The sequence below is a fragment of the Pezoporus flaviventris genome, unplaced genomic scaffold, assembly GCF_033815535.1.
Source record: "Pezoporus flaviventris isolate CSIRO_AGI_PZ_B2104156 unplaced genomic scaffold, CSIRO_AGI_Pfla_v1 ptg000002l, whole genome shotgun sequence".
In the NCBI taxonomy this organism is placed as follows: Eukaryota; Metazoa; Chordata; class Aves; order Psittaciformes; family Psittacidae; genus Pezoporus; species Pezoporus flaviventris.
In genome coordinates, this window is record NW_026892550.1 from 60,066,726 (window position 1) to 60,092,847 (window position 26,122).

At 35.7% G+C, this 26,122-nt stretch overlaps 1 protein-coding gene across 1 annotated transcript in view; it reads left to right on the forward strand.

The window, feature by feature from the left end:
• The window catches only part of LRBA (LPS responsive beige-like anchor protein), a 401,040-nt gene that overhangs the window by 322,650 nt on the left and 52,268 nt on the right, over positions 1-26,122 (forward strand). Inside the window, exon 48 of the mRNA XM_061440892.1 lies at positions 19,764-19,931. Within this exon, the coding sequence (XP_061296876.1) occupies positions 19,764-19,931 (168 nt within the window). The remainder of the gene's footprint in view (positions 1-19,763; positions 19,932-26,122) is intronic.

The following is a 26,122-nucleotide window of genomic DNA, read 5'->3' on the forward strand; positions in this document are numbered from 1 at the left end:
ATAGATTACTTCTTTAGCTTGTTGAGATTAGCTTGTTGAGATTGATTATGAAAAAAATAGGCAAGAGAGCAAGTAGATAAAAATTACTAGCAGCACATCTCTAACTTCAGGTTTTGTACTCGCGTATGTGACATGATGGCAATGCCTGCAGACACAGGCTAACCGCTGATTTGTTTGGGGCACATAAATCTGGATGTTGCAAGCGAACAGAATGGATAAGAATGTTGTGCCATCCTCCTGATTAGGCAGTCACCGTCCCAGGCACCGAGCCACTAGACAGCTGTGCAAGAAGTAAACTCAGTTTGATTAGTACAGCACGAGAAATAAATCATCTCGCAGGTGAATATTTACAGCACTTGTGTTGATGCTGTTGCAGAAAGAACAAGTGGTTGTTACTTCCCTAGGAACGAGATTCGGGTCCTAGGAAAGCTGCTGAGCACCTAGCCTCTTGGCAGCAGGTATGGCCATTTTTAGAGCTCCTTCAGAACCTGCAGAGGATAATCAAAACAGCGGTGGCCTGTAATTTACTCAAAAGCATTTCATTATTTAGATGGCTGTGTAATGACCAAATCCAACTGGTATGCAGGTGGTGATCTGGTGGTTTTGAAGCAGATGCAGTTTTATAATGCAGGTTTCAGTTCATATACTGGAATGACTTAAAACAGCTATAATTTTTTTTTTCCTAGCAAGCTATAAATGAGTCCTTGGTTTGCAGTTGTATTCAATTATTTTAAACCTATTTACAATGTATTCTATTGTAAAGCTATGACCTTTGATCTCCAGAATGGGTGCATGTCTTTTGTGGGAAGCAGGAAGTCTTGGGGCAAGTGACACTTGCAGTGCAGTTTATTTTACTTAGACTTTGATTCGCCCCCTCCCCCTGTTTCTAGAACTGAAGACAAATTTCTGTTTCTATTGGATTATAAACAGGTTCTGGATAGCTTCAGCTGCTGCATAGTGCAGTGATATTTTAATTTGCTGGGTAGACATGTTTACTGTGTACTGTGTAGTTTATGAGTGTTACCATAAATGAGGTAATCTTGCATCTTGGTTTCCATGTGTGAAACATTACATGAGCTAATGCAGCTGCACCACTGCTTGCTGAATATTAGTAGACTTTATTTGGACATAAAGTTTATACTGAATTGCTTTAAATATTTGTGCTAAAACTGGTAGTGCTGCTTTTTTAATGTGTTTGATATGACACTGACGGATGCCAAATTTCACAAAGCAATGTAAGAATGTCTGGTGGATTTCTGCTTTGTACCCCATTGTTCTCAGTAATGGAGATTCCACAGTGAAATAAAATTCATGACAAAATTTTTAATTTATGTTCAGTTAGTGTTTCAGGGACTGGTTCTTATTAAGTATACATAGGAACAGTAGCTTCCTAGTGTACTGTAGCAGTCCTAAAAACATGCACATTCTCTCTAAAATCTGGATTTGGAATTTGAAGTGACATGTGGGTTGTGAGAATATAGAGAGTAAAAGTTTATTTCTGCTCGGCTTTTGAAAGAACATGTAAAGATTTTTTTGGTAGTTTAGTTTTGCCTACCAAAATCCGTGATTCATCGTGGGTTTTAGAAATACGATTTTAGCATCTATGGCCATATTATTTTTACTTAATTAAATATATTGCACATTTTCAGTTTTGAAGCTAATTAGGAAGGTGAAAGCTGTAATACACAGCAACTCATAAAATATGTCCGTATATTTTGCTAACTCTAATAGTAACACTTGCATGTAATTTCTTGGGTTTAACTTAATTTATGTTCTTTTTTATAAGTCAGAATAATGGAAATCTGTGTAAAGTACATTTAAAAAGACAAAAATTATTTTTGTGTGATTAAGTACTTAAAAATAAGTACTAAAGAAACAGATATACTTACATATTTTTATAAGCAACTTTGAAGTTAAAAACTCCCACGTATGTGTTTTGGAGATCTCCATCATTATCTCATACTTTTCTCAAAATAGAATCGGAAATTATTGTTGTGCCAAAGGCTAGTTTCGTACATATATATGTCCTTTGCTTCTCACCTTTCATCCCTTAGCAACAGCTTCAGCTTCTCCCAAAAATTCGTTATGATACTTCAACTGAAGAAGCACCACTGCTTTTGGTGGCTGGCAGCATTGGCCAGTGGGCATCCGCTGCCTCACTAGAGGCAAATGTTGTATTTACCAAATGGATACTAAGGATATGTACTGCCTGGCTTTCTCTTGGTGGGAGTCAATGAACATAGCACCAAAGTCTTATTTCCTTAGAGAACAGAATTAAAATTAAAACCTGAATTCAGTGTTTTAAGTGCTTGTGTTCCTACATGAGTTAAACCCTGCACACAAGTTTTAAACCTACAAATCAGTCTCAGGAGTTTTACAACTGTGTTTGCGTCAGTATTTGAATCTTTCCTTTTTGTGTCCTTTTAGTTTCTTTAATTTTGCTAGTTGTATGATGGGTATTATGGATATTTTTGTTTGTGTGCAAACTATACTTTAACTTCTTAGAGTGTTCCTTAAGTGTAACAATCATTATGATGTGTCTAATGAGAGGAATATAGAGTTATTTTGCACAGTTGGACAAAAAAGACCATATGGCATGGTTTTGATTTTGTTTTGCCAAAATTCAAACTTAGGAATTTTCTAAAGGGGAAGTCTTTAGGATTTAGGTATTAAAAAAGGAGAGTCTTGCTATACTTATGGAATTAATGAAATCCTTTATAACAGAAACAAGTTTTTGAATTCTCACAATCGATAATAGTTGCATTTAATACCCCTGTGTGTGCCGAGATTAATGTAAGTCCTAATGTAAACTTAGTTGCTTGTTTTCATATTTTTATTGATTACGTGCTTTTTACTAGGTGTACTAAACAGTTTGTTTCCCTTGAGAGGTCCAGCAGCTGGAAGTCCTTTGAAAATGTTCGTTAGTATACATCTCACTCAATATAACGTGAACCCCCCACTGTTTTATGTAGAAGGATCTAGGTTATATAGTAGTCTACAAGCCCTTTTTACTTGTAGTTTCCAGTAAACTTTTTTCTTTGAGGTCTCTCCATGTTTATTCTCCAATAAATGAGGCTTTCTCGCTTTAAATTTTGCCACAGTTTGTTTTCCTTTAAGCTGCTGCTCTCAAAATTGTTAGTTTGCAGCAACCTCAACTTTTATAATAGTTTCTAAAGCAATTTTATGATTTTGTGAATAAAAGGCTGAAAACATCATCTTTGAAGCCTCAAATCTTCCTAGGCAAATAAAAATTATACCATATTTTGAAGTCCAAAATTTGTATAAAGTTTTTAAAACTCTTAACTCTTGTATGACTGAAAGGAATGAACTGTGGTTTGGGAGGGTTGGCAGTGTAGCCCCTCTTCTTTCTCCTTCTGGTTTTGTTGTACAAACTTACTGAACCATTGAAGGTTTCTGTGTCTTCCTCCTTATTCCCAGTTTCCGAGATTGTAGTTACTGGTCAGACAGGATTTCTGTGTGACAGAGGATAATGTGTTCTGCTGCATTTACATAGTTAGGCATACTTCATCACTTCTGCTACTGGTAATTGTCCATTCCTAGTCTTTGCTTAATTTGAAGGCTTTTTGCTGTGTGCTTTTGTACTGCCCACGCAAGTTTTGTGCAGAACTAAATACTAAGCGTTGTTTTCTAATGGCAGCATCTAGTAGCAGTGAAATGACTAGAAAACAAATACTAAAACAAAAGGCAGCTGATGAAATATCTATCTATAACCAAGTCAAAAGCTTCTAAGGAAACTTTTTTCTGCAAGCACCTTTATTTTTCCTTTTGTGCATTGGGTGTGATACTGAATTTCTTACATGTATCCTCTGCACAGGACCAGTAAGATAATTGCTATACTTAAAAACAAGCAAAGAACAAAAAAAAAACCAAGCCATAAATTGATTTTAAGAACTTTTTACATTTTAGTATTTCTGTCTTCCAATGTCCAGGAAAATGTTTTAACAACATCCCACCTTTCAATTTTGGGCAGAATCAGATATAGTTATATCAAATATGAAACCATACATTTTTAACTGTTGTCATGTCTTGATAATCATGATTTTTTCCACATAAAAACTTTTATTTTTGCAGGTAAAAAGTGTTTATCATCTTCTCTCTGTCTATGTGTAGACACGAAGTTGAACATCTTCTTTTAAAGTTTTTAGTATTGCCAATAACCATACAGTAGAAATTTCAGAAAAATAAAAAAAATAGGGCTTTTCATACACAATTTGAAGGATAAATCAGTAATTATGCATTTAATTGGCTAATAAATCATAACACATTTCCCTTATTTTCTGTAGTGCTATGCTAAATCTTTGTAATATGGCCTGGTGTATTTTTGTAAAAAAGAAAACAAAATGGCTTGTTTAGTGTACATACAGTGCACGAGTGACATAAATATGTAAAGCCTTCTACAGTGTTTACGATGTTATACGAGAAGTTCCTGTGATTACATGCCTAGGGATTTTATGAATGTACATTTTAAAGGAGGTATTTCTCGTGTATACATTTAGTATGTAAATAACAAGAGGGGAACTTGATCAAGCTAAAATGAATTTACAAAAAAATGCGGAAGAGAACTCTCTGCAATGTGTTTGTGATTCTGACTGTTATAGTATCAATGCTCAGATTTTTATTACTAATTCTGTTATTTTTTAAAGTGGCTATTTAGTTGTGATTTTATTTTTTTTTAATTGGTGAACAGGGGATTGATTTAAATGCTTTAAAACTCGAGGAAGATTTTAGGTAGCAGAATCTCTGCCTGTCATTTCTATTAACATTGCAGGTTACTATACCTCAGTATTTGCAGCTTTTATTTCCTTATGAGTTAGGGTGTGGGATCATTTGATACATTTGTTCTCATTAAGAGACTGAAATTTTCCAGAAATATTTAATGAATAACATCAACATTGCCACAATGAAATGATGAATACAGACCAGACCAGGTTAGTTACAAAAGAATGAAACATAGACATAGACAAGCCTTTTTCTATGTTGCTTCTTGTCCATGGAAAGGTACCGGTCATTTTATTGTTTGCCTGCATATGAAGAAATTGCAGAGGGTGGTTGTTCCAATAAAAATTGTGATAGCTTACAATGATTCCAATCCAGCATCCTGGTAGCTTTCATTTGTAATGTGAAACAGTTGTGGATATTGCATGTTACAATATCTGATAGTATGCATTAGAACAAGTGGTGAATCCTGACTGTGTCAAAAAGATTTCTAAGCAAGATAGAATTTTTCCATGCATGCATTACCATGTCACCATATCCCTGGAATAGGCTCCCAGTATTGCTATAATAGAAGTTTGTTTTGAAAGAGACAGAAAAAGGTTTTTTTTCAGTCTAAAACTTTACAAGAACTTATTTTATAAAGCAAATTACAACTTTTTTTTTAGGTGGAGTGACAGCAGCAAGATTTGTATTAATATAGAACATTTCCAAACATATTTTAGTATATGTGCATGCAGGCTAAAAGAAGTAATAGAAAACACTCTATTATTACATTTCAGTAGAAAAAATCCACCTGCATGGGCTGGCTGCATAAATGCCCATTACTTTGATGTTCACTTGAATTTACTGACATCCAGGGCGAAAAAAAGTATCTGGAGAATTGAAGGCATTGTAAACTGAGGGGTTAGCAAATGGTCGCTAATATGGCATTAATAAATATTTGGAGGATTCTGCATTAAGATAGATGTACTCAACAAGTACTACTCATCCTCTGTGCCACTGCCTGATTTAAATACAGTAATAATTCCATAGGACCAGTTAAAAAGTTAATTTTACTTCAGATAGTTTTGTAGCAAGCAGGCGTATCCTATCTGTCTGATCCTTGTATGGCAAGAAATCTCTTTTCAGTTTGTCAGAGAAAAAAAAAAACACTTTTCAATTATGACTATTTGTTGTCATCCCAGGTATTTCTTGTAGCAATAATGAAGTAGAAAATAAGACTAAGATAAAATTCTTTCCAATAGGGCTAGCTGTTTTTACTTTGATTCTCACAGTTTTCTTAATCATTTATTTCAAACCCCATGGTAGTTGGCAGACATGTAAGTAAATCTGGAACTGAAACCCAAACAATTGATCAAACAAAATAGTTACTCCTTGAATCTTCTTCAATGAAAGTGTAAGGGAAAACACATTCAGTTAGGCATATTACAGAAATGAATGTGGCCTCAGTAATTTATGAGTGTAGGGTAAAAGAAGAGTTTTCTATTAAAAAATACTGTCTACCACAGGCATAAGTGACCAAGTCACATAATCATTCTAATGAACGGTTTGATGAATAACTCTTTTCCATTTGCCCACTATACCAGTCCTGAAATTGTCCCATCACTACCAGTTTATTTTCTATGGACATAATATTGTATTGTGTTGTTACAATAGGATGGAAGAGGAGTGTGAAGAGATTGGGAGTTGATCATTAAGATACACATTTTAAGCAAAGATCAGGTCTGTTCTTTGATTAGCAAGATTGTGGTAACATTTATACATAGTATACTCTTCATTTTGATTGTATTTCTGGTTCAATTTATTCACTTGTGAGCTAGAAGTTCTTGGCAAAGCTGAATATACACATAAATATAAACCACACTGCAAGGATGGGTCCCTCAGAGAGAGAGAAAAAGAGAGAGAGAAGAAAATGATTTAATGCAATAATGATTTTAGCTATACACAGGCATCCCTTTTTTGTCTCGAGTTGTTAAATTACCTGATGTCTGCATGTGTAATTTAAACAAAATTTTGTTCTCTAGTCTTTCTTCCTTCTGAGCTATCTTCTCAAGGAGAAGGATGATGAATGGAAACATAAACATAGCATGAGAATGTGAACTAGTTCCCAAACATTTCAGTGGTTTTTATAAACAACTGGTCATTGTTACCTTTTGCTGGATTACAGTTTCCTTTAGAACAACGGTGCTCTTCAGCTGCATTACAAAGTTGATTCTAAATGTTTTCACATAGTTGCTTAAAGGCTTTAATGTTTAAATAATGGTTATATAATTATACATTGTTTAAACAATTAGCTTTTAAGTCTAGCTATAAGCTCACATTTTATATACATACTACCAAAAATGATAATGAAACTCCATTTTAAAATATTAACTGACCTTGGAGTGAGCAACCATAGCTTAGGGACATGTGTTTCAATTTTAAAATTCAATTTTTAACATGCTCATTTTCATTTTGAGTATGAACAGTTATTTCTGCTCTTCTCTTTGGTCACTGTGTAAGCACAGACATGGTCAGCAGCTAGCTTTTCTCCTTCTGAACCCCATTTTCAGCATTCAGTGTGCATTGTGTGCCCATTTCTCTACGATGGAAAGTGCCAACTTGCATCTCACCCGACTGTGCAGGCACAAAAGGTTGGCTGAAGCTTGAATCAGAGTGCCTTGGAGGGGTGGGATTAACATCATAGCTTGTTAGCTGTCCCCTAAGACATCGTGGCAGATGTTGATTTTCTATTTTGAAACATTCAAAATAACAACAATTCACACAATAAATTAACATACTGCTTAGTATTTTAACTTTGTAAAGTCTCATAATATTTTTAGGTCCACTGTTTTTGCTTAAGTAATGATTTGATTGCCTTTTAAAAATAACATAAAATGGCATTTTTGATCTTCTTGAACCACATTCATATGGTGATTAAATTAGGAAATTTTAGTTGTATAAGTTTAATACAGTAGCAGAAAGGCTAAGGATAAAAAAATCACTCTTTAAAAGTGAAATACATTTCATCTGTTTCATAGGAGCATTTCAGAAACCGTATTTTATAGCTGCACTGTGTTTTAATTTTAGATACTGTACATCTTTAACGACTTTCTAATTTATACAATTTTTGTTTTATTGTCAAAACATTTAATTATATCATGTCTTGAAGGTGTAAAGCTGTCAAATAAATCAGAGGCTCAGTATAAACATTTGGTGAATTGCTTTTGCTACTATACTGTAGTTGTTACTGGGCAGTTAGTGGAACTTTTTTAAAGCATTTACTCAGCAGGTACAGGACAACACTGGTACAATGAATTGCTGATTGCTTGTAAAACAGCAGGTGGTAATGCCCTCACTCTTTGTAATTCTGCTTTGTAAAATAAAGTGGCAAGATAGTGTGGCAGAGAAGGCCACTGTGCAGAGAATATGTTTCCTGCCTAAGGGCTGCTGGAAATTGCCAATCCTATTTCTAATAAAAAAACAAACAAAAATTAAAAAAGCGAATTGTTGCTGTTTTCCATAGCACAAAAATTGAAGTTTTCAGCCAGAGACGAAACGATTTGGCAACACAGGCATGAAAAACAGAAAATGCAAAGACTGGATGTCTTTACGAAGGACTTAGTAGTTGTAGTAAAAAAAAAACCCAACAAACAAAACCAAAACCAAACCAAACAAACAAAAACGCAAACAAACCTCCCCCCCCCCCCCCGTAAGACCAAACAACAAAACCACAACCCCCCCAAAACAAAAGCAAAGTCCAAACCAACAACTTGTAGGTGTCTTTAAAATGTTTAAACTTCATATGAAAAAAAGGCTTCTTTTCTTAACCAATATTTTGTTCCGGTGTTAATACAACCTACGGGCTCCCCAAAGTGGGGTATGGATGAAGTAAATTAGTTCTACTTTGAAGCTTTTCTTTTCTCCCCCTTTCAGGATGAATGGGAAGGCCCTTGAATGAAAGCTGCTTTTCATTAGTGCCACCACATACCTATTTGAAAGGAAGAGCTCTTTTAGCACATACAAACACTGGAGTAAAGGAAAGCTTCCTTTTTCTACCAGAAGACCATCAGCTAAACAGCTCCTAGCTTCTCTTTCCAGTCAGGTGGTTTCCAATCAGAGTTAATTACTCCAGTCATTTATTCTAATCACCCTCTCCGTATGGCCAGCAGTACTCTGTCACGGGGTGGCACCGCTTGAAGCCCGTTAGGTTTGAAAGCCACTGCAGGGTACTTGAGGCTCATTAGCGAGGCCTCTCCACGCCGGGCTCTGGATCAGCTCCCCGGTTACCTCCCCGTGCCCCGCCGCCGCTCCCTCCCCTCCTCCGGCCCCGGTTAACCCTTCCCTACCTGCCTGCTTGCCTTTTGCTTGCGCAGGGAAGCGAGAGGCTCGGTGCCTCTCCGGCCGCGCTGGAAGCCGGGCATGCTCCTATTCGCAAACGCCTGAAGTCGCGCCGTTTGTGAAATGCAAAAGCACAAACCAGCTTGTCCTAAAGAAAGTGTAGGATTGAAAATACGGACTTAAAAAAAAAAAGTGTTAATTTCCCTTCTGCTCTGTGATAGGTGAACTTCAGGCTTAGGTTATGCAGATCGGACTAGGTATCTAAACCACTTGTGTGGTTGTGGTGGGGAGGAACTATGGGGACCTTCGGTATTCCCGGGTAGGATCAGGCCCTTACGGTTATGTACTTGGAGACAAGGACATGGTAGCATCCTCCTTCTGCTGATCTTCCTCTGGATAAGGGAGCTCCATGCCACAGGTATGGGGGTTTATTTAAAAAAGTAATCTATTAGTGTAACCCTTGTCAGTCCAGGAGCGTTGGTTAGAACGTTGAGTAAAACCTTGTAATTTAGTTGTTGCTACTTTAAAACTTCGTGTAACATTGTGTTGGGTTTGGGGGGTTACATTTTTTTTTCTTTAGACTTGTTTTTGAATAACGGGAAGTAATGTCATAGATAGATGCTTGCTTGTTTGCCCTGTAAGCAGCAAGAGCTGTCTCTGGGAGTTTCAGCCTCTGAATTAAATGGCTGTTTGTAAGATAGAATTTAAATACTGGTTTATTGCAGTATATTTTTATTTTATTTCTAAATGTTAGGGGGGTTTAGGCCATCTTCTATGAAGAAAAAATTTATGGTTGATGTAAGGGAAAATGCTAGGCTTTTCTAGCATCTTAGATGGCTTATAACTTGAAAAATTTAATTCATTAAAATGTTAATACCTGATCATATGCTTTTTCAGCAGATAGCCTCTGAACGTTAACAGTATTTATTTCCTACACTGTTCCCACTAACAGGTTGCACCTAACTGCTCTGGTTCATGGCAGAGTAATATAAAGGTTATGAAAAGTTTGCTCTCAACTTGCTACAGAAAGTCTGTTGCACTTGGAGGTGTTTATACCTTGATTTCCTGAGCATGCTCAATATACTCACTGTATCAGTTGTCTTTCTGTGTACAGCTGTCATAGTGGAAAATTGAAACAGGTGTATGTGAAACAAAGGAATCAAATCTCAAAGAAATTAAACTATCTGCAAGAAAGCATTATGAGCAAAACTAATTAAAACTCAACATGCAATACATAGTGAAATGGGAATAAAAAAAGATTTTGAATTTTCTAAGGGTGGACATTTTAAGAAATAAGAAGAAATAAAATAAATATAATTCATTTTCAGTTTGATTTCTTTCAAGCATTGAACCTGACTCCTAAGAGCTATTTGTTCTGTTACAAATTCCAGCGCTAGCCAGGCTGCTCCCAGGGAGCAGGAGGCAGCCCATGGGATACACTGGGACAGGGCGTGACAGTCAAGCTGAGGGCAGTGTCCTCCTTAATCAGAGACTATGGAAGTTCTTGTCCAAGGGTATTTGATAGAAGATGAACCATCCTGAGCACCAGTTTGTCTGGATTCAGACTTCCTGATAGCTTGCCTAGCACGTATGCCAGAACAAGACATTAGATGAGAACCTCCTGGGTTTGGGCAAATTTGCAAAGATACATTTTCCAAATTGTATCTACCACAGATTTGATTTTTTTTTTCTTAAATACTGGATGCAGAAGCTGATAATGTCCTTGATAAATAAATTCTCCCTTTCTCTGTCATTGTTGAAGTCAAATAATGATTCTCCTTTGTCAGTCCAGTTCAATGCCAACTTTAAGGAGTCTGATGTCCTTGCCAAACATACCTTGTAGTGTCATCCTAAGCAACCACTCAGAATACTTTTATAGAAAATCAAGGCTTCATTGTTCATAATAATTGAAAGGAAGCAAATCCTGCATTTATTTATATGTGTTAGCCTGAATGGGTTTTGTATTTGTGCCACGTGATGATACAGTGCTGTTTCCTATGTTTGTACTGTTCGATTTCTTCAGATGTGGTACCATAACTGCCTTTGTAAATCTTGTGTTCTGTTCTCCGAAAGCTCTTGAATGCTTCTTATTCTGTGAATAAGTAGACAAGTCAAAAAGATTGAAGTGACTTGTCTGACTTGCATCTAAACTGTTTTAAATTTTAAATTCCTTGACCTTTTGTCATACCGTTTCTTAAACAAATTTTTCTAGATTTTTTTTTTCCCCCCAGAACTGGTTTCAAAGACAAATTAGATTAGTCTCTACAACACTTCTAAGATGTTCGCTTGTGCTATTTGCAGTGATTTGAAGACCATGTGTTTGCAAGCATTTCTGTCTCCTCTTACATGCATACTTAATACTTGTTGATCATCACAGTTCTTGTGAATTGCATATACAACTGACACATCAAAGCACAGTGTAAATGCTGCAAGCTGTTGAAACAGAGTGCAAAAATAAAGCAACAGTTGACTTCTAGGGCTTACAGAGTAAATCAGAAGGAAGAAATGTATGAGCAGTTTAGATGTAAAATATGTTAAAAAAATCACTAGTTTCTCCCAGTTCGGAGTGTAGTGTGCTGTCATTAACCAGGTGGTGTACATAGGCTTAAACTTTAATTTAAGGATTAAATGGAATGGTTGTACCGAGCCTAATACTTAACAGGAAAGCTGTTTCAAGTGTAGTTTGTCTGTGTTCACATAAACATGATCATGCAACTTCATGTTTGAGATGTTTTCTAAAACTTCATGACCTTCACTGTATTCACTAAGTTTCACCATCTATTGCATTACTATTATGCTAGCTCTGTATTCATCTAGGGTAAGTAAGCTAAACCTCTGTGACTGGCTAAGTGTACTCTAATCATAACAGTTTCCTAAATTTCTGTGTTTGACCTGTTTCTAGCTTCAGTGAATAAGCTTGTTCAGCCTCAAAGGCAAGCAAATTTTACATGGCTTAAAGTCTTGTAGCGCATATTTTGCACCTCTCTCTTAATGGGAAAGAATCTGAAACATAAAAAGGTGACTCACTGTTTACTGTGACAAATGGCCTTTCCGAAGGGTGTAGTACTCTGACCTTTCAGTTTTTCTTTGGCTAATACTTGACATTCGGAAGCAACTGTGATCATGTTGACAAAGCTCAAGGAGATACCACTTCCCTTGGCTTGAAGTATTCAAGTTAGCTGAAGTGTTAGAAGCAGTATACCTGCATTAATCTTCTGAGAGGAAAGATATGTTAGCTTGGCAACACAGGATGCTAGCATGGTTGCTCAGCTTCACTGCTAGGTGAGCTGAATTATAACACAACACTGCATTGTGAAATACAGTCGTATCTTGTGGATTTTGGTGTTTGGTGTTTTGCTGTTTGTTTTTTTTCTTTAACGTAGAACTTCATTTAGGCTAATTTGACTGGGCCAGCTGTCAGCTGTGTGGTTAACAGCCTGTGTTTCCATGGGTAATAGGTTCCAGATCCAGGCTGTCAGTCTGCATGCAAACAAGTGCTGGAGGAACTGGGAAAGGAATTACTGAATTTCAAGGAGGAGGGAGCTTCCTGCCTCCTTTTGGTGCTGTGTTTGAGGATTTTCAAAGGGATTTTCATTCACAGTCTTGGCCGTGGGATGTTGTTGACTCTTCTGGAGGAGAGAATCCTCTGACAATGTAGTAGACATTTTAAATGTGGACAAGAAGTGCAGGGACGGAGTGGAAGGAAGTGGAAATGGTGGAGAAATCAGCAACACCTCCTGGTGTTAAGAATGTGCTTTTAGCCACATTTGTAGTAATAAATGGTTATGGTCTAACTGGTTGTGTTTAGATTTTTTTGTGTATCTCTAGGAACAGACGAATGCAAGCCACATACATTGGTATTACCACACTTATGAATAATGATAGCCATTTGTGTGATTCCACAACTGTAATTAATTATGGCTTTTATATATTCTTTTTCACGTAGGAAAATCTAATAAAGACCTCCTGATTATTTTTTGTTCCTGTCGCAATTATTCTGTGTCTTTTCTACCTCTGGCTAAGATGAAATCAAGCAACTAGGAAGGGGCCTTCCTTGGTATGCTTTTCGAAAAGCATCTGTTGGTTTATGGAGTCAGTTGGCTGAAACAGTGATACCCACTCTTATTTTTGAGTAGGGCAGTTAGTGTTATCACAACCATGACCAGTGGAATATGTGAATAAATGAGGTAAGCCAACATGTGAATTTATAGTTCATTAACTCTTGAGCACCAGTTTGCATGCTCAAAGAAAGGGATATACCAATTACTTGTCTTGTGCGCAAATCAGCTCTTACTCAGTTGTGTGACGTTGTAAGTACACTGGTCTGGGACCTGTGTTGGCTTTATTTAACCTGGTTTCAGTTTCTCTACATTATAGCGTCATCTTCGGAAGTTTGTGGTTCTAAGTCTAGCTCTCCAAATGTTCTCACAGACATATGATTATGTCTTCTCCTGATGGGTAACTTTGGAGATCCTGCAAGCCGGGATGCTTTACTTCACCTTTCTAAGTTGTTATGAATGCTATGAAGGCTGTGGAATTGCTCACAAGAGTAAAGATAAACATCTGTGTAAACGTTTTCACCATTGGCATCCAAGGTAGATGTGTAAACATTGAAACTTAATGACAAAAATGCAACATTTTTGTGTTTATCTATATACTGTTCATGGTAAGTTGTAGCAATTTTGCCTTAAAACAGTGTTCTCAAGTTTGCAGATCATCATGGATACACTCTTATCATCATGGATATAAGAAATATTTTTTAAGGGTGATCACTCCCTTCATGAAAAGAGTAACTAAGAGCACTCCAAGACAAGTTTTCATATTAATCTGAATCTTTTATTCCTGGCACCTAATGATAGACATTTCAGTTGAGATTAAAGCCAAATTTCAAAGGAAATGTAGCTTTCATTTTATAAAATACATAACAGCTGTCTGACTTGTCCATTTAAACTTCAAAATAACAGTTGTAGACTGAATATAGAAATCACCAAACGATGGAAAAGTGCTCCAGATTTTTAGCTAAACATGCCACTAATTTGTTCTTATTTTGGCAGTAATTACATAAATTCAGGTAGGAGGTTGAGTCATTAAATTGCAAAATATTTTTGTTTACATGCTGCTTATGCAGAATATATCTTGCCACAAAAATTCATTAAGTTACGCTATTACTGTTTTCTTTTTTGTTATTACTTAGTACTTTATTGTTAAATACAGAGAAGTAGGAGGAGCAGAAGAAGGGAAGTTTATCTTCCAGAGGTCTCCTAGGTCTGAGCTTCTCAGATTATTGATACGCTTTGTTCTATAAGATCAGTTGTCTTCAGTAAAGCATCTGAGTTAAACCTTTTTATTAAGATTATACTTTCCAGAATTCTTTTTCCATTTTATCCTGGTGTTGGTTACCAAGTAGAGAAATAATGTAAAATGCTAATTTTGGTTATAAAAGTAATGAAGAATGCAGTGGAAACTCATTCCTGGAACTCACACATTTAAAAAAAAAAAAAAAAAAGGAAAAATTAGATGGTTCTTACAATGTAATCTGTAAAGTAATTGCTCACTTTCTGAAGTATTTCATGTTTAAAACATATTAAAAAGACATTAAATAAAACTACATGCATTTACTTGTAACAGTTGCTTAGCAAGTTAGAAACCTGCATCCACACAGACATTTTTGATTTCTGTTTCATCCTTTTGAAATTTGTATTACCTCATGCAGAACTTGAAATTTTCTCCCTAGTATGTCTGCTGTCCTCTTCCTCCTTCTCCTGGCATCTTCAAGAAAGGCTTGAGTTCAATAGCTCTCTAGTAACTTTTCATACTTTTTTTTTCCTGCGATGTCTACCCATGTGATAAAATAGTGTTGCTGGTGAAAGTGTGGTAATTTACTTTTAAATACTAGTGGTTTCTGAGAAAGCACAAAAGATAAAGCCAGCACTTCAAGAGTTAATATGTTATTAGGAGGACAGGAAATCTGGCAACTATTGCAGAAACTAGACCTAATGGTGCACACAAACAATTTGTCAGTCTTGGTAAATGTGAATAGCTTTCCACAAAGTGGCTGCTTTTGCTTTGTTTGAGCAGCCTAAACTTTTCCTTTTCGGACTTTAAATCTTGGAAGTGAAATGTGATCCACATATTGAATCAAAATAATTTAATTCAAACCATATTTTGATTGGAACGAGGTTGACATGGAAAGAAACTCTAGAATAAAAAAAAAAAAAAGTTGAAAGGACTTTCTATCATATATTTAGCAGGAAAATTTGAAACAGTTCTAATTAGGCTGAAAAAAACAGCCTTCTTCATTGTAACTTACAAAGGTCATATATCAATGTTAAGGCAGCATTACCAACTTGTGTCTGAAAGCCTGCACATGCAAACATAATTCCAGTTGTTTGGGTTTGCTGGTTTGGGGTTTTTGTTAAATGTATGTGCATACACATACTTGCAAGCCAGGGTACGTACTTACTTTAAAGTAGTTACTTGGTCCTGCAGTTATGTGGGTGCTTTGTCATGTGCAAGAAGAGTATTTTCCACGTCAAAATTGTGTTTGTGCTAAAAATGTGTGAAAACTTAATTCATGTTTTTCATACATAAATATTTTTCAAATGGAACGTAAGAAAAGGACATTCAGTTATTTTTAGTATTTCAAAGGAAATTCCTGACTTCAAAGAGGAAGTAAAATATGTAGGCCATTAAAAGTAATAGACAATTATTTGTACTTGAGATTTGTAATTCCTTACTTGCCGTTGTAGTGTATTCCTAGGGTTTCTGGGTTTTATTTTATTTTCTTAATTGAGTCAACAGGAAAGTTTATTCATGTATGAGGAGCAATTTTAGTTTCTCATCCAAGTTTCTGCTTCATTTTAACTATATAAACCACATTTTGTATAGGTTGGACTTCTTTTATGTCTTTCAGAGTTACATGCATGCTTTATGCTGTGCTTCCAAGATTACTTTGCTTTAATCAGCATAGGAATAAGGCAAACAAGTCTGTGGTCTGTTTCTGAATAGCTTGGTTATGAATAAATACCTATGCTGGTGAAAAGAAATGCAGTTAATCTTTTCATCTAATTTCAGCATTGGAATATCCTAATCTCAAGCCCAGTATATATTCATTTTTAATAGACATCATTTCATATGAGATATGTCATTGCATAATCTAAACCAGAAAGAAAAGTAGAGGGTAAAAGCCAATGCTAGTCACTTTAAAAATACAAATCTTGATTCCAAGGCTGTGTATTGTTTGTGAAAATATTTTATAATAAATGGTTAGAATTTTTATATTGGAAAAAGGAAAAATCTTTCCAAACCTGCTGATTTTATGTTTTTGTCATTCCGACCATGTTTTACTAAATCATTTGTAGTAGTATTAGACTGATAGTAGTCTTTGGTTGCAAGCACTAAATTAATCTCCATTCATTACTTTCAGAAAACGGAGCAGAAAAAGATGTACATAAAATAATGAATTTCAAAGTCATTTGTGAAGAAGTAGTTTTGATGGCACATATTTAGTGACATCAAATTGTGCATTTGAAAAGTATTTTTGAATAAACTAAAATTTCCATGTATAAGATCAAAGCTTCTGTTTGTTGATGTGTCTGAAGCATTTCTACCTTGGGATTGGAGAAATGGAAGTTACTAATAGGTGTTTGTGTTTGACGTCTGTATACTGTACTTTTTAGCATATCTCAAGTGTTTTAGTCTCTGCCTAATAGATCTCATTAAAGAAACAGATATCAGCCCCAAGACAGTTTGTCAAAGTTAATATGAGTCCCTGTGGACAGAATTGACAATTTGTGTGTGGCTTCATGTGACAGTCTTTTCATGGTCTTGTTTGATCCTTTAACAATTGGGCATTAGTCACTGATTTGTTCTACAATAACTCAATAGGATTGAATATAACTGTATTACACTGGACATTTTAGAAGATTTTCTTGTTTTACACATTTTCCTCAGAGCACACAGTAAATGATGTACTTGGTCTGCTGTGGGAGTGCTATCAATTGATTGGTTTGCTTTAAGAGCAGCATGGGAAGGATGTTAGTATCCCACCGCTGCATGGTGTATTTAACTTGAGCCTTAATGAGCGCTGGCTGTCCTGCGTGCTTAAGTAATCCTAAATGCTTAGCATTCCATACCCTTGGCTTAGTTTTGCCAGAGGTAAATGCTAACAGTAGCATTTTTAATTTTTTTTTTAAAGCCCTCCTTTTAAAGACTAGATAGTTACACAAATTGGAACTTTCCAGGTTCTCAGACATTTGGCTTGATTTTGTTTGGTTTTTTTTGTTTGTTTTGTTTTTTGTTTTTTTTTTTAAGGAGAACCTATACTTAAATAGTATATGCCAGTGCAGCTATAAAGTGTATCACATGTCCTGGTACATTGTGGTGTTCTCCTGGGAAGTCTACTTGATTTTTTGATCTTTATACAGACTGTTAACTATTGTTTCTCCATTGATTCTGCCATAGCATAAGCACTTCCCTCCAACCAAGAGCTTAACTGTGAATTTGAAATGCCAGAGAAGATTATCAGTCCTTGAATTTGTGTGCTATGTTTGGAGTGTCCTTCAGGGGCCTGGGTATTGATGATGACTGTAGTAATTTTTTATTTGGTGCTTTTATTTATGATATGGCAAATAAGAAGTAAAATTTAAAATGGCCTAAAATGGGAAAAAAAAAAAAAATCTACTTTTGAATCTGTAAAATTACAAGTGTAAAATAATTTTAAATTTGAAAATGAGAAGTAAATTTGGGATGGCTCCCAACCATTTAATGGTAAAACACGCACAAAGGGTGTGTTTTAGTTTTGCTTTTTTTTAAGAAAAAGTCATGTTTAGATATACTGTTAATCTGAGGAGAATTGCAGTGATATTCCTTTAGTTATTCATGTCCAAAACCTTTGTGAGCGTAATCTGATCCATTGCAAATCTAGCTTTTGAAGAAAAGGGAAATATGAACCACCTCTGCACACACTATATACATACGTACAATCACAAGTCCTTAATGCTATTTTTCCTGTCATTAAGTAGTTATAATGATAACAGCATATTCCAGGGTTAATTTTTTTATAGCAGCATAGCAAGAAAATTAATTCCTATGATTGTCATTTGCTGAGCCCTGTAGAATTTTATGGCTGCACATTGTAGTATTATGGACACTCATGAGACTCCTGACTGGTTTTATCTTATTAAACAATTTTGAAATCATTAATTTTTAATGGGCCTGCTTGTGGTTTTTTATAGTTTTAATTGTGTGCCTGTGTCTAAATGTTGTTTTTTTTTTAATTCAAAAAGGAAAAAAAAAATAAGAAAGAAAAAATCATGTCTAAGCATATATGTTGTAAGGTATTTCTGTGCGAGAAACCAAAGGGATACTATACTGTGTGGTAATTCATTTTAAAGAAAGCTTTCAGCAATTCAGTATCCTAATAAAAATAATAATAATAAAAAAGAATGATATGATGTCAAAGATATGTACAGGTCTTTTCTTGATTGAAAGTTCTAATTAAGTGAATCGAGGAAAAGTAACTGAAATTAGCTGTCAGAAAGTCACATTTAAATGAGTGATGATCTGGTGTGGCAGTAAACATTTAAATGATATAAATTGCCATTTAAGTGTATGGTTTAATGTTTGTCATGCATTAATATGACATGAGACTGCAGTGACAATCAAGCAGCTTGCTCTAATTTGAACATATTTAGGGCTTTTGTGTGGAGTGCACCACACAAATTAAGACAATTGCTGGTTTTATGTGTCAATTTAAATGTTGTTTTCAGGCATCGGTTAATGAAACAAACCCATCATTTTAGTGTGCAAATTGCAGACTGATTTGCTTGGTTTTCAGATTAATTTTAACTTCCTCTGCTCAAAATTAGGAATTTCCTTTACAAGGAAAATGCCGTTTGTTTCCTTAGATGAAGAGAATATCAGACTTTGTTGTGTTGTTTTGCTTGCTCATTCAAACAAGAATATATTGAACCCTCTGTATAAAGCAGAGGAATCAAATCCTGGTAGTGACTCAGTCGAGATGAATTAACTCTTTAGATGCCAATGATTTTTAGGTTGTCTTTTAATGCATTTGTACTGTATCTAATACCATTATGAGAGATTCATTATTGTTTGGATGCTTTGTCTTCGGAATTGGATTGTAACTGGACAGTATCTTCAGAAAAGTGGCTTAATCATTCAGCATTGTGCTGCTTCTGTGTATGTCTATATAAGACATATATACAAGACATTCATAGAAGTAATAGCAGTTTGGTACTATGTTAAATAATTTGTACCCTAACATCCCTAGTTAGTTCAGTTTCCCCAGGTCTGTTGATCTCTCTGTCAGAATCGGACTATCATGCTGTTATTGTTCACTGTGCAGATCGCACCGAAAAGCACTATTACATCTTGAAAGTTCATAAAAACATTACCAGCTGTCCATAAATGCATAAATGCTTTCCACTTACTGTCTCTTTTCTTATTCCCACTATTAAAGGTTTAAAGCAAGCTCATCTGATCAGTGGGGATTAGGGCATGAGACTGGCATCTGTCACAGGGCCGACCTTATTTTTGGTAAAATGTCCAACATACTGTTAGCAGTTCTGTATGTAGACCTGTTAAGATTTTTGCATGGTATTAAAAAATGCTGCTACTTAGTAATGACTAAATGATGACTAACCGGCAAACTCAGTGTATTTTCTGTCTGGGTTTTTTTTTCACAGGCATTAGAAAGTGAGTTTGTTTCCTGCCAGCTTCACCAGTGGATTGATCTGATTTTTGGCTACAAGCAGCAAGGGCCAGAGGCTGTTAGGTCCCTGAATGTATTCTACTATTTGACTTATGAAGGAGCTGTTAACTTGAGTTCAATAACGGATTCCATATTAAGAGAGGTAAGTTTGTACTTTAAATATAGGAAACCAAAATCTTTGTTAACCACTTCAGTATTGAAAGTGTAAAGACTCCACTTTCAAGGCTGAGTGTTCAAATCCTTGTGTTCTCTTGCGGTTTGGCTACAGGCCAATCAAGTGCAAGGTGCCTGAACTGGTTGTCACAGCATGCAAAATTAGGGGAACAAGTATGCAAGTTGTTCTTAAATTTTGTGCACCTGGATTCAGCACAAAGTGGATGCCAATATAAAAATAAATGTTCAAGGGTTGCTTCAGCTGCTGAGGACAGTAATTTTTTTGATTTGGCTTGCACTTTTGAATTTATAGTTTTAACACTTCTCTTTTAATGCAATCCTGCATATGTAGTACACATCAAACACCACAGTGGTGTAGCTTCTGTTATTTTTATTTGGTTTGCTATCAAATTAATAATTTGTCCTGTATTTTTCATATGCAAAAATATTCAAACATTGGAAAGATCAGTAGTCTCACTCAGACTCTGTACTATTCAGAAAATCTTTTTGTTAAAGTATCCCTTAGGATATCATGGGCTTAAAGACTTCACCTTCCTCCATCTAATCAGATGTTTAAAAATAAAGGGCAGGTTGCGGTGGGTGATTAAAATAGGCCTTGGATCGGTTTTATGTCTTCTGTTCAGAAAATACATTGGTGTCAAGCGTAGCTGTAAGTATATTAATTGCAGAATAAATGTAACTGGATCTTTATTATAAAATACCCTGAGTTCCTGAGAATAAAGTAATATGCATGCTATCAACAATTTTATTTAAAAGGGTGAGTAGATGTATACTAAAGGGAATATATGTGTGAACTGAATGAAAACAAGATTGAAGACATCATTTCTGCTTACAATTATTAGGTTTGAAGTCCACTGTAGATTGAGGCTAATTTTAATTGAAAGGTTTTTTTAATTTTTGTTTAGTGAAAGATGATCTGAGAAGTAGACAAGTATTATTTCATGTAACAGTATTTTCTCTGTAGCTACTGTCTATCTGGCTGTGTCACCTTGACATTCTCTGGATAAGAAGTCACATTGTAGCAGCACAGTGGTTTGTAGCTGGCTTGTGGGCGCAGTGGAAGAGTTTAGGTGGCATATAGGGCAGGTAGGGGCATACAAGGACTGGCTTGAGTACTAAAAGTGATGGCTGGGTGAGGTTGTTATATGGATTGCCATCATTCTTCAGACTGCATCTTGGTCTAATTTGAGCTAAAATACAGAGGTTGCACATAAATACATAATACATTTCATGGAGCTAAGGAAAGAGATACTGGAACACTTGGCTTTAAGAAAAAAGTGTCATAATCTGGGTTTGAAACAGTTATTAAGCCAAAGGCACTGGATTTTCACCCTGTCATATTTTTATTTAATTCATAATTGTTTGACCTCTTTACACTGACAAGAAAATACTCTTACTTTGCAAGAGTGTTTTTTAGACTCTTGAAGTGCTAGGTTTGAGATGAAACAATAGACTGGGCATTGTGTGTAATGTGTTCTTAATTTTTATATTAAATGAACCATCATTTATGGATCTAATAATTGAAGTAGTATTAATCAAAATAGTGGTCTGCCGCACACAATTTTTATGTAGTTATACATTTTTCTAGAACAGTTGTATTATCAGTTTAACTGTGATAGGTTCTACTTGTGTCATAGCTTTAGAAAAAGTAATTTAAGACCAGGGAAGTTACAAATCTGTCTGGAAGTGTGGATCATCTCAGTTTGAGAAGCATTCACTTTGTACTTCTATAAATATATAAATATATTTTGTTACCAAATCTTTTGAATTTTGTCATGGTTTTACTGTACTTCAGTAAAAAGTTTCATATTTTGGGTTGTTCTGTGCTGCCTCAACTGAGTGACATATAAAAATGAAAACAGGAGAGAGAGAATAACAGTCTTGTTGAGTTCATAATAATGGAGTAGCTTAGCAGCAGCAGCATTTCAAAACACTACTGATGGTGTCAAAAATACATGCTGATGAATGCAGGCAGCAGAATGAATGGTTATCTTGCAGCATTTTCACTCTGAGTTACTTGAAGATTGGTCCAAATGGAATGTTTTTATTTAGTATTTTTATCCAGATCAGCAAAACGGTAAAAAGATTCCTGTTTAGTAGTATCCCTTGCTATTTACATGTATTTTTAAATCATTTTTTTATTATGAAAATGTGTATATGTAATTTGAAATGGTACACAGGATCAGCTCTGGTGTGATATTGATAGTGCAGAGATTTAATGACTGTCATCACCAGTGGCGCGTTATTCTGTTTTTACTTATGAGTAGAGATGAAAGTAATAAAAAATCTGTTTGTGTGTACATCTATGTGCATAATCATTCAATATCTATGTGCTAAATGAATTTATCATGCACCTTTGACAGCCTCACCTTCTTCCTGCTTACTAATCCATTTCCCTGGGGACCTGTGCTAACGTTCTGTACTGCTGAGCAGCTTCAATCAGCATTTATTTTTCTCCTTCAGTCAGCTTGCTAGAAAATATTTCTTCTTTTCTCCACCAGATTCCTGGTTAGAGGCCAAATGAATTTCTGATCTGGACAATTAACAGTATGTTTAGGCAGGCATGACACCTCAGATTTAGTATCCATTTATGAGGCAACTATTAGACCAGAGATTTTACTCTGGATTTTTTGTTTTCAAAAAGGATGCTTTTGACTTTCTCCTCTTGATAAGTTTCAGGGTTTGGATCTTAAAATCTTAACAGTTGTAGCAGACAAATTTTTTTTATTTGCAAGCATGAAATGGAGAAGTTTCTATTTGCGCTATGAGTTGCAAGTTACAGAGTCTTTTTGGTATCCTATGGAAATAATAGCATGTGCTTAAACCATGGTAATTTCTCTACATGGATAGTCTATACTAGGCCTGGACCACATCAGTAATGAGAAGCCTATGATACACATGTTTCTGAAGTATCTTCACAGATAAAGTATGGGTATTGGTGACCTAACTCATCAGGAGAGGCCACACACAGAATAATAGTGGAAGGAACTGAGGAGGGGAGGAGTGTAGGTTAATGCAGAATTTCCTTAGGTCTCCTAAATGGCTCCAACTGGCACCTTTATTTTTATAGGCAGTCAGGTTATATATATTACAAGAAGGAAGCACTCGTCTAGGAAGGAAAACTACTTGATTAAAACCATATTCCACCTTTTTTTTTTTTCTAACTGAAAATGTAGAACTTTTACATCCTCTTGTACTGCTGTGAACAATTTTTTCCTGCCATTCTTTCTGCCTATGGGAATAAAGGAAGTAAAGTATTTTGAAAGGATCTGACTGCTATAATAGAAAATTTTAAACTAAAATGCAAACCGTGGGCCACATGCTACCTTTTGGCAGATAAACCCTGGGGAGTGCAAAGCTTGCATAATTCAAAGGCAAATCTCAGGGGGAGGGAAGTAGATCAAGAGAGAAGGGTTTGAGTCACAGTCAGTGGGGGAAGGGAACTGTAACCAGGAGAATCCAGGCAAGAGATCCAGTATATCTGCTGGCATATCTGTGTACTACTCATCCTGCAGACACCATTCCTTTATCCTCTTCTTTTTTCTTGAACCATTTTAGCAGCATTATCACTGACTCTGATTCTTGTGTATCTTGCTGAAAGAGGTTACAAGTGTAGGGAGAAGTTGCTGTTCAGCTGACAAGTAGTAAATATCACATATCTTTATGGTGGAGGCAGAGGCATGCTGTATGACTACCTTCTGTTGACTTGTTCTTGGACATCATGTTTTGATATATGGAACTCCAAAGCACAAGATCTGCTGTGGAGCGGTTTTTTTGTTGCCTGTATGGAATAGGCAGGAAGTCACTGTAGCACAGATAAATGTCATTCAACCATTCTGGAGACAATTCACAGCACCTTTTTATCAGAAATTCTGCTCTCTTTTTACAATAGCCGTCCAAGGATGGCAAAAAAATAGTAGTAGAATTAGACCCAAGTCATTCAGACAAGCAACTGATTAAGAGGTGAAGCACAATCCATAGAAAATATTTGTATCTTTTGGACTGAATGGTGGGTATTCCATTAGTACCTTGGTCAGAAGACTGTAAATTCCTCGTCTCTGGCATAGTGTAACAAAGGGTGATCATGAATTTGGGCTGCACACAGAATTCCTAATTACAAGTCCATGTCTCCAGTGATATCCCTGTGCATGAACACTGGTTAAACATGAAGAAAAGAGATTATGTTAATAGTGGTAAGGCAAAATATTACTTGAAAAACACGTCATCGATTTACTACAGGAACCCCTGAGCCCAGGGGTCGTACTAAATTTTGTAGAACACTTATCAAAAAACACCTAACCATACTATTTAAATAATTTTTAAAATATCATCTGATATGAATTAGCAATTAAGGAAGAGTGATGATTTTTACATTTGCAACAGTAGTTCAAAAAAGGTGAGAATAGGTCCCATCCAATTAATACCCCACATGCTTTCATTAAGTGATGTGCTTTTAGCTGTAGATGATTCAGTTGTTTCATAGATTTTCCTTTGAAGAGAAGATTCCTTTTTGTTACAGGAAGGTAATCTGTTTAACATTAGGAAGCACAGTTATCTGCATCCTATTGGCACCTTTATTTCTGCACTTGATATCTTATTTCCATATGAACTGAAACTTCAGAAATTGTGAAGAATCAGCTTGGACACAGCATTTGGTATGTTATTTAAATATGCCACTTCTGATTATATAAAAAGATGAAATAATTCCTTTATTTCCAGTTTTAAGGCATATGGGACAAATTATTTATGGATAATAGCTTTTAAATGTTGCCTGAGATTAATATCTTTTGGTAAGTTTTACGCATCTTAAACCTATCTCTTATGAGTCTAATTTTATTTTTAAATATTTACAGTTTGAGAGACTTCTGTTCTTTCCAAAAGACGTTATAAGGATGTTTAGTTTACATGACCCCAGTTTCACAACAGCAGTAGCAGATCTGATATCTTATCCCAGAGAAAGCATTTTTGGCCTTTTAGCTGTGTTCATGGTGGGACTTAATAGCATATTTCAGCTGTAACTCAGCTGGAGAACTCTGACAACAGTGAATCTTTCACAAAGTATAAACACGACTTGTATTTATAGCATAGTTAACATTTACTAAATAGTTGGGAAAGTGATCAGTCTGTTTTTAGCAGGTTGGGCAACAGTCTTTGTTGTGGCTACAGCAAGCTTTAAAAAGTAGGATAAAGTGATTAGAAAATACTGTCAGAGGGCAGTAAATTTAGATGTGCTGAATTCAGTAAGTAATGAATTCATCAGGCAAAATTCGAAGTTCTGCAGAAACAATCTTTGAATCATCTCTGGCCAGAAGTGTGTTGCACAGATGGCATGCTTGACGTTACACAGCACAGGAACAGTGTGAAAGGCCAAGTAAATGTTAAGAATCAGTCTAGTTTTAATTGCAAATTTGTAATAAAATACCATTATATGGAACCAGCATTAAGAAGCCTGTATTCAAAGGGAGCATACTGATTTCATAGCTGAGGAGAGGTGGACTTGTCAAGTACAGCCAGTCCTGTGCCCTGGTCTTTCCCTCTGAAGGTGTGTGAATCCTGTGCAGAGCAGGATTGTGTAACAAAAACAGGGCCTCTGATGCTGTTGTGGGTGGGCAGGTACCACTGCTGCATGAAACCAGCTTGTCTGAGTATCGGGACTCACTCACAAAAAGATGAACTTTTTTTTTTTTTTTTTTTGGTAAAAGGAGCACTGAAATAATAGAAGACGATTCCTGCCAGCAGTTCGTATCATTTACCTGTTAATTCAGGCAGCTGACACTGTGACCTGTCTGTAATGATGGGAGGTAAACAGGCAAAATGAGCATAAGCAAGTGTTTGCTGTGATATCTGGGAGGTGTGACACTCCTTTGATTCCATTCATCCCAGAATCTGACATGATGAATAGAGGATTTATTGCCCTTTGTTTTAAATTTATTTTAACTGTATTTACTACAGCACTTAGAAACAGGCATAAAAGTATTCATCTAGGTTTCGATCTGGAAAAATATTTGTCCTGGATGTTCTCTTTTGTGCTTCATTACAGAATAGATTCTAATTTCATCTGGTGCTTCTGTCTCTGTATCCAGCAGGAAAAAAAGTGCTATTTTAGAGTTAATAAAAGCAGGACTGAGATGCCTGATGTATAAGTATTTGAAAAAATTA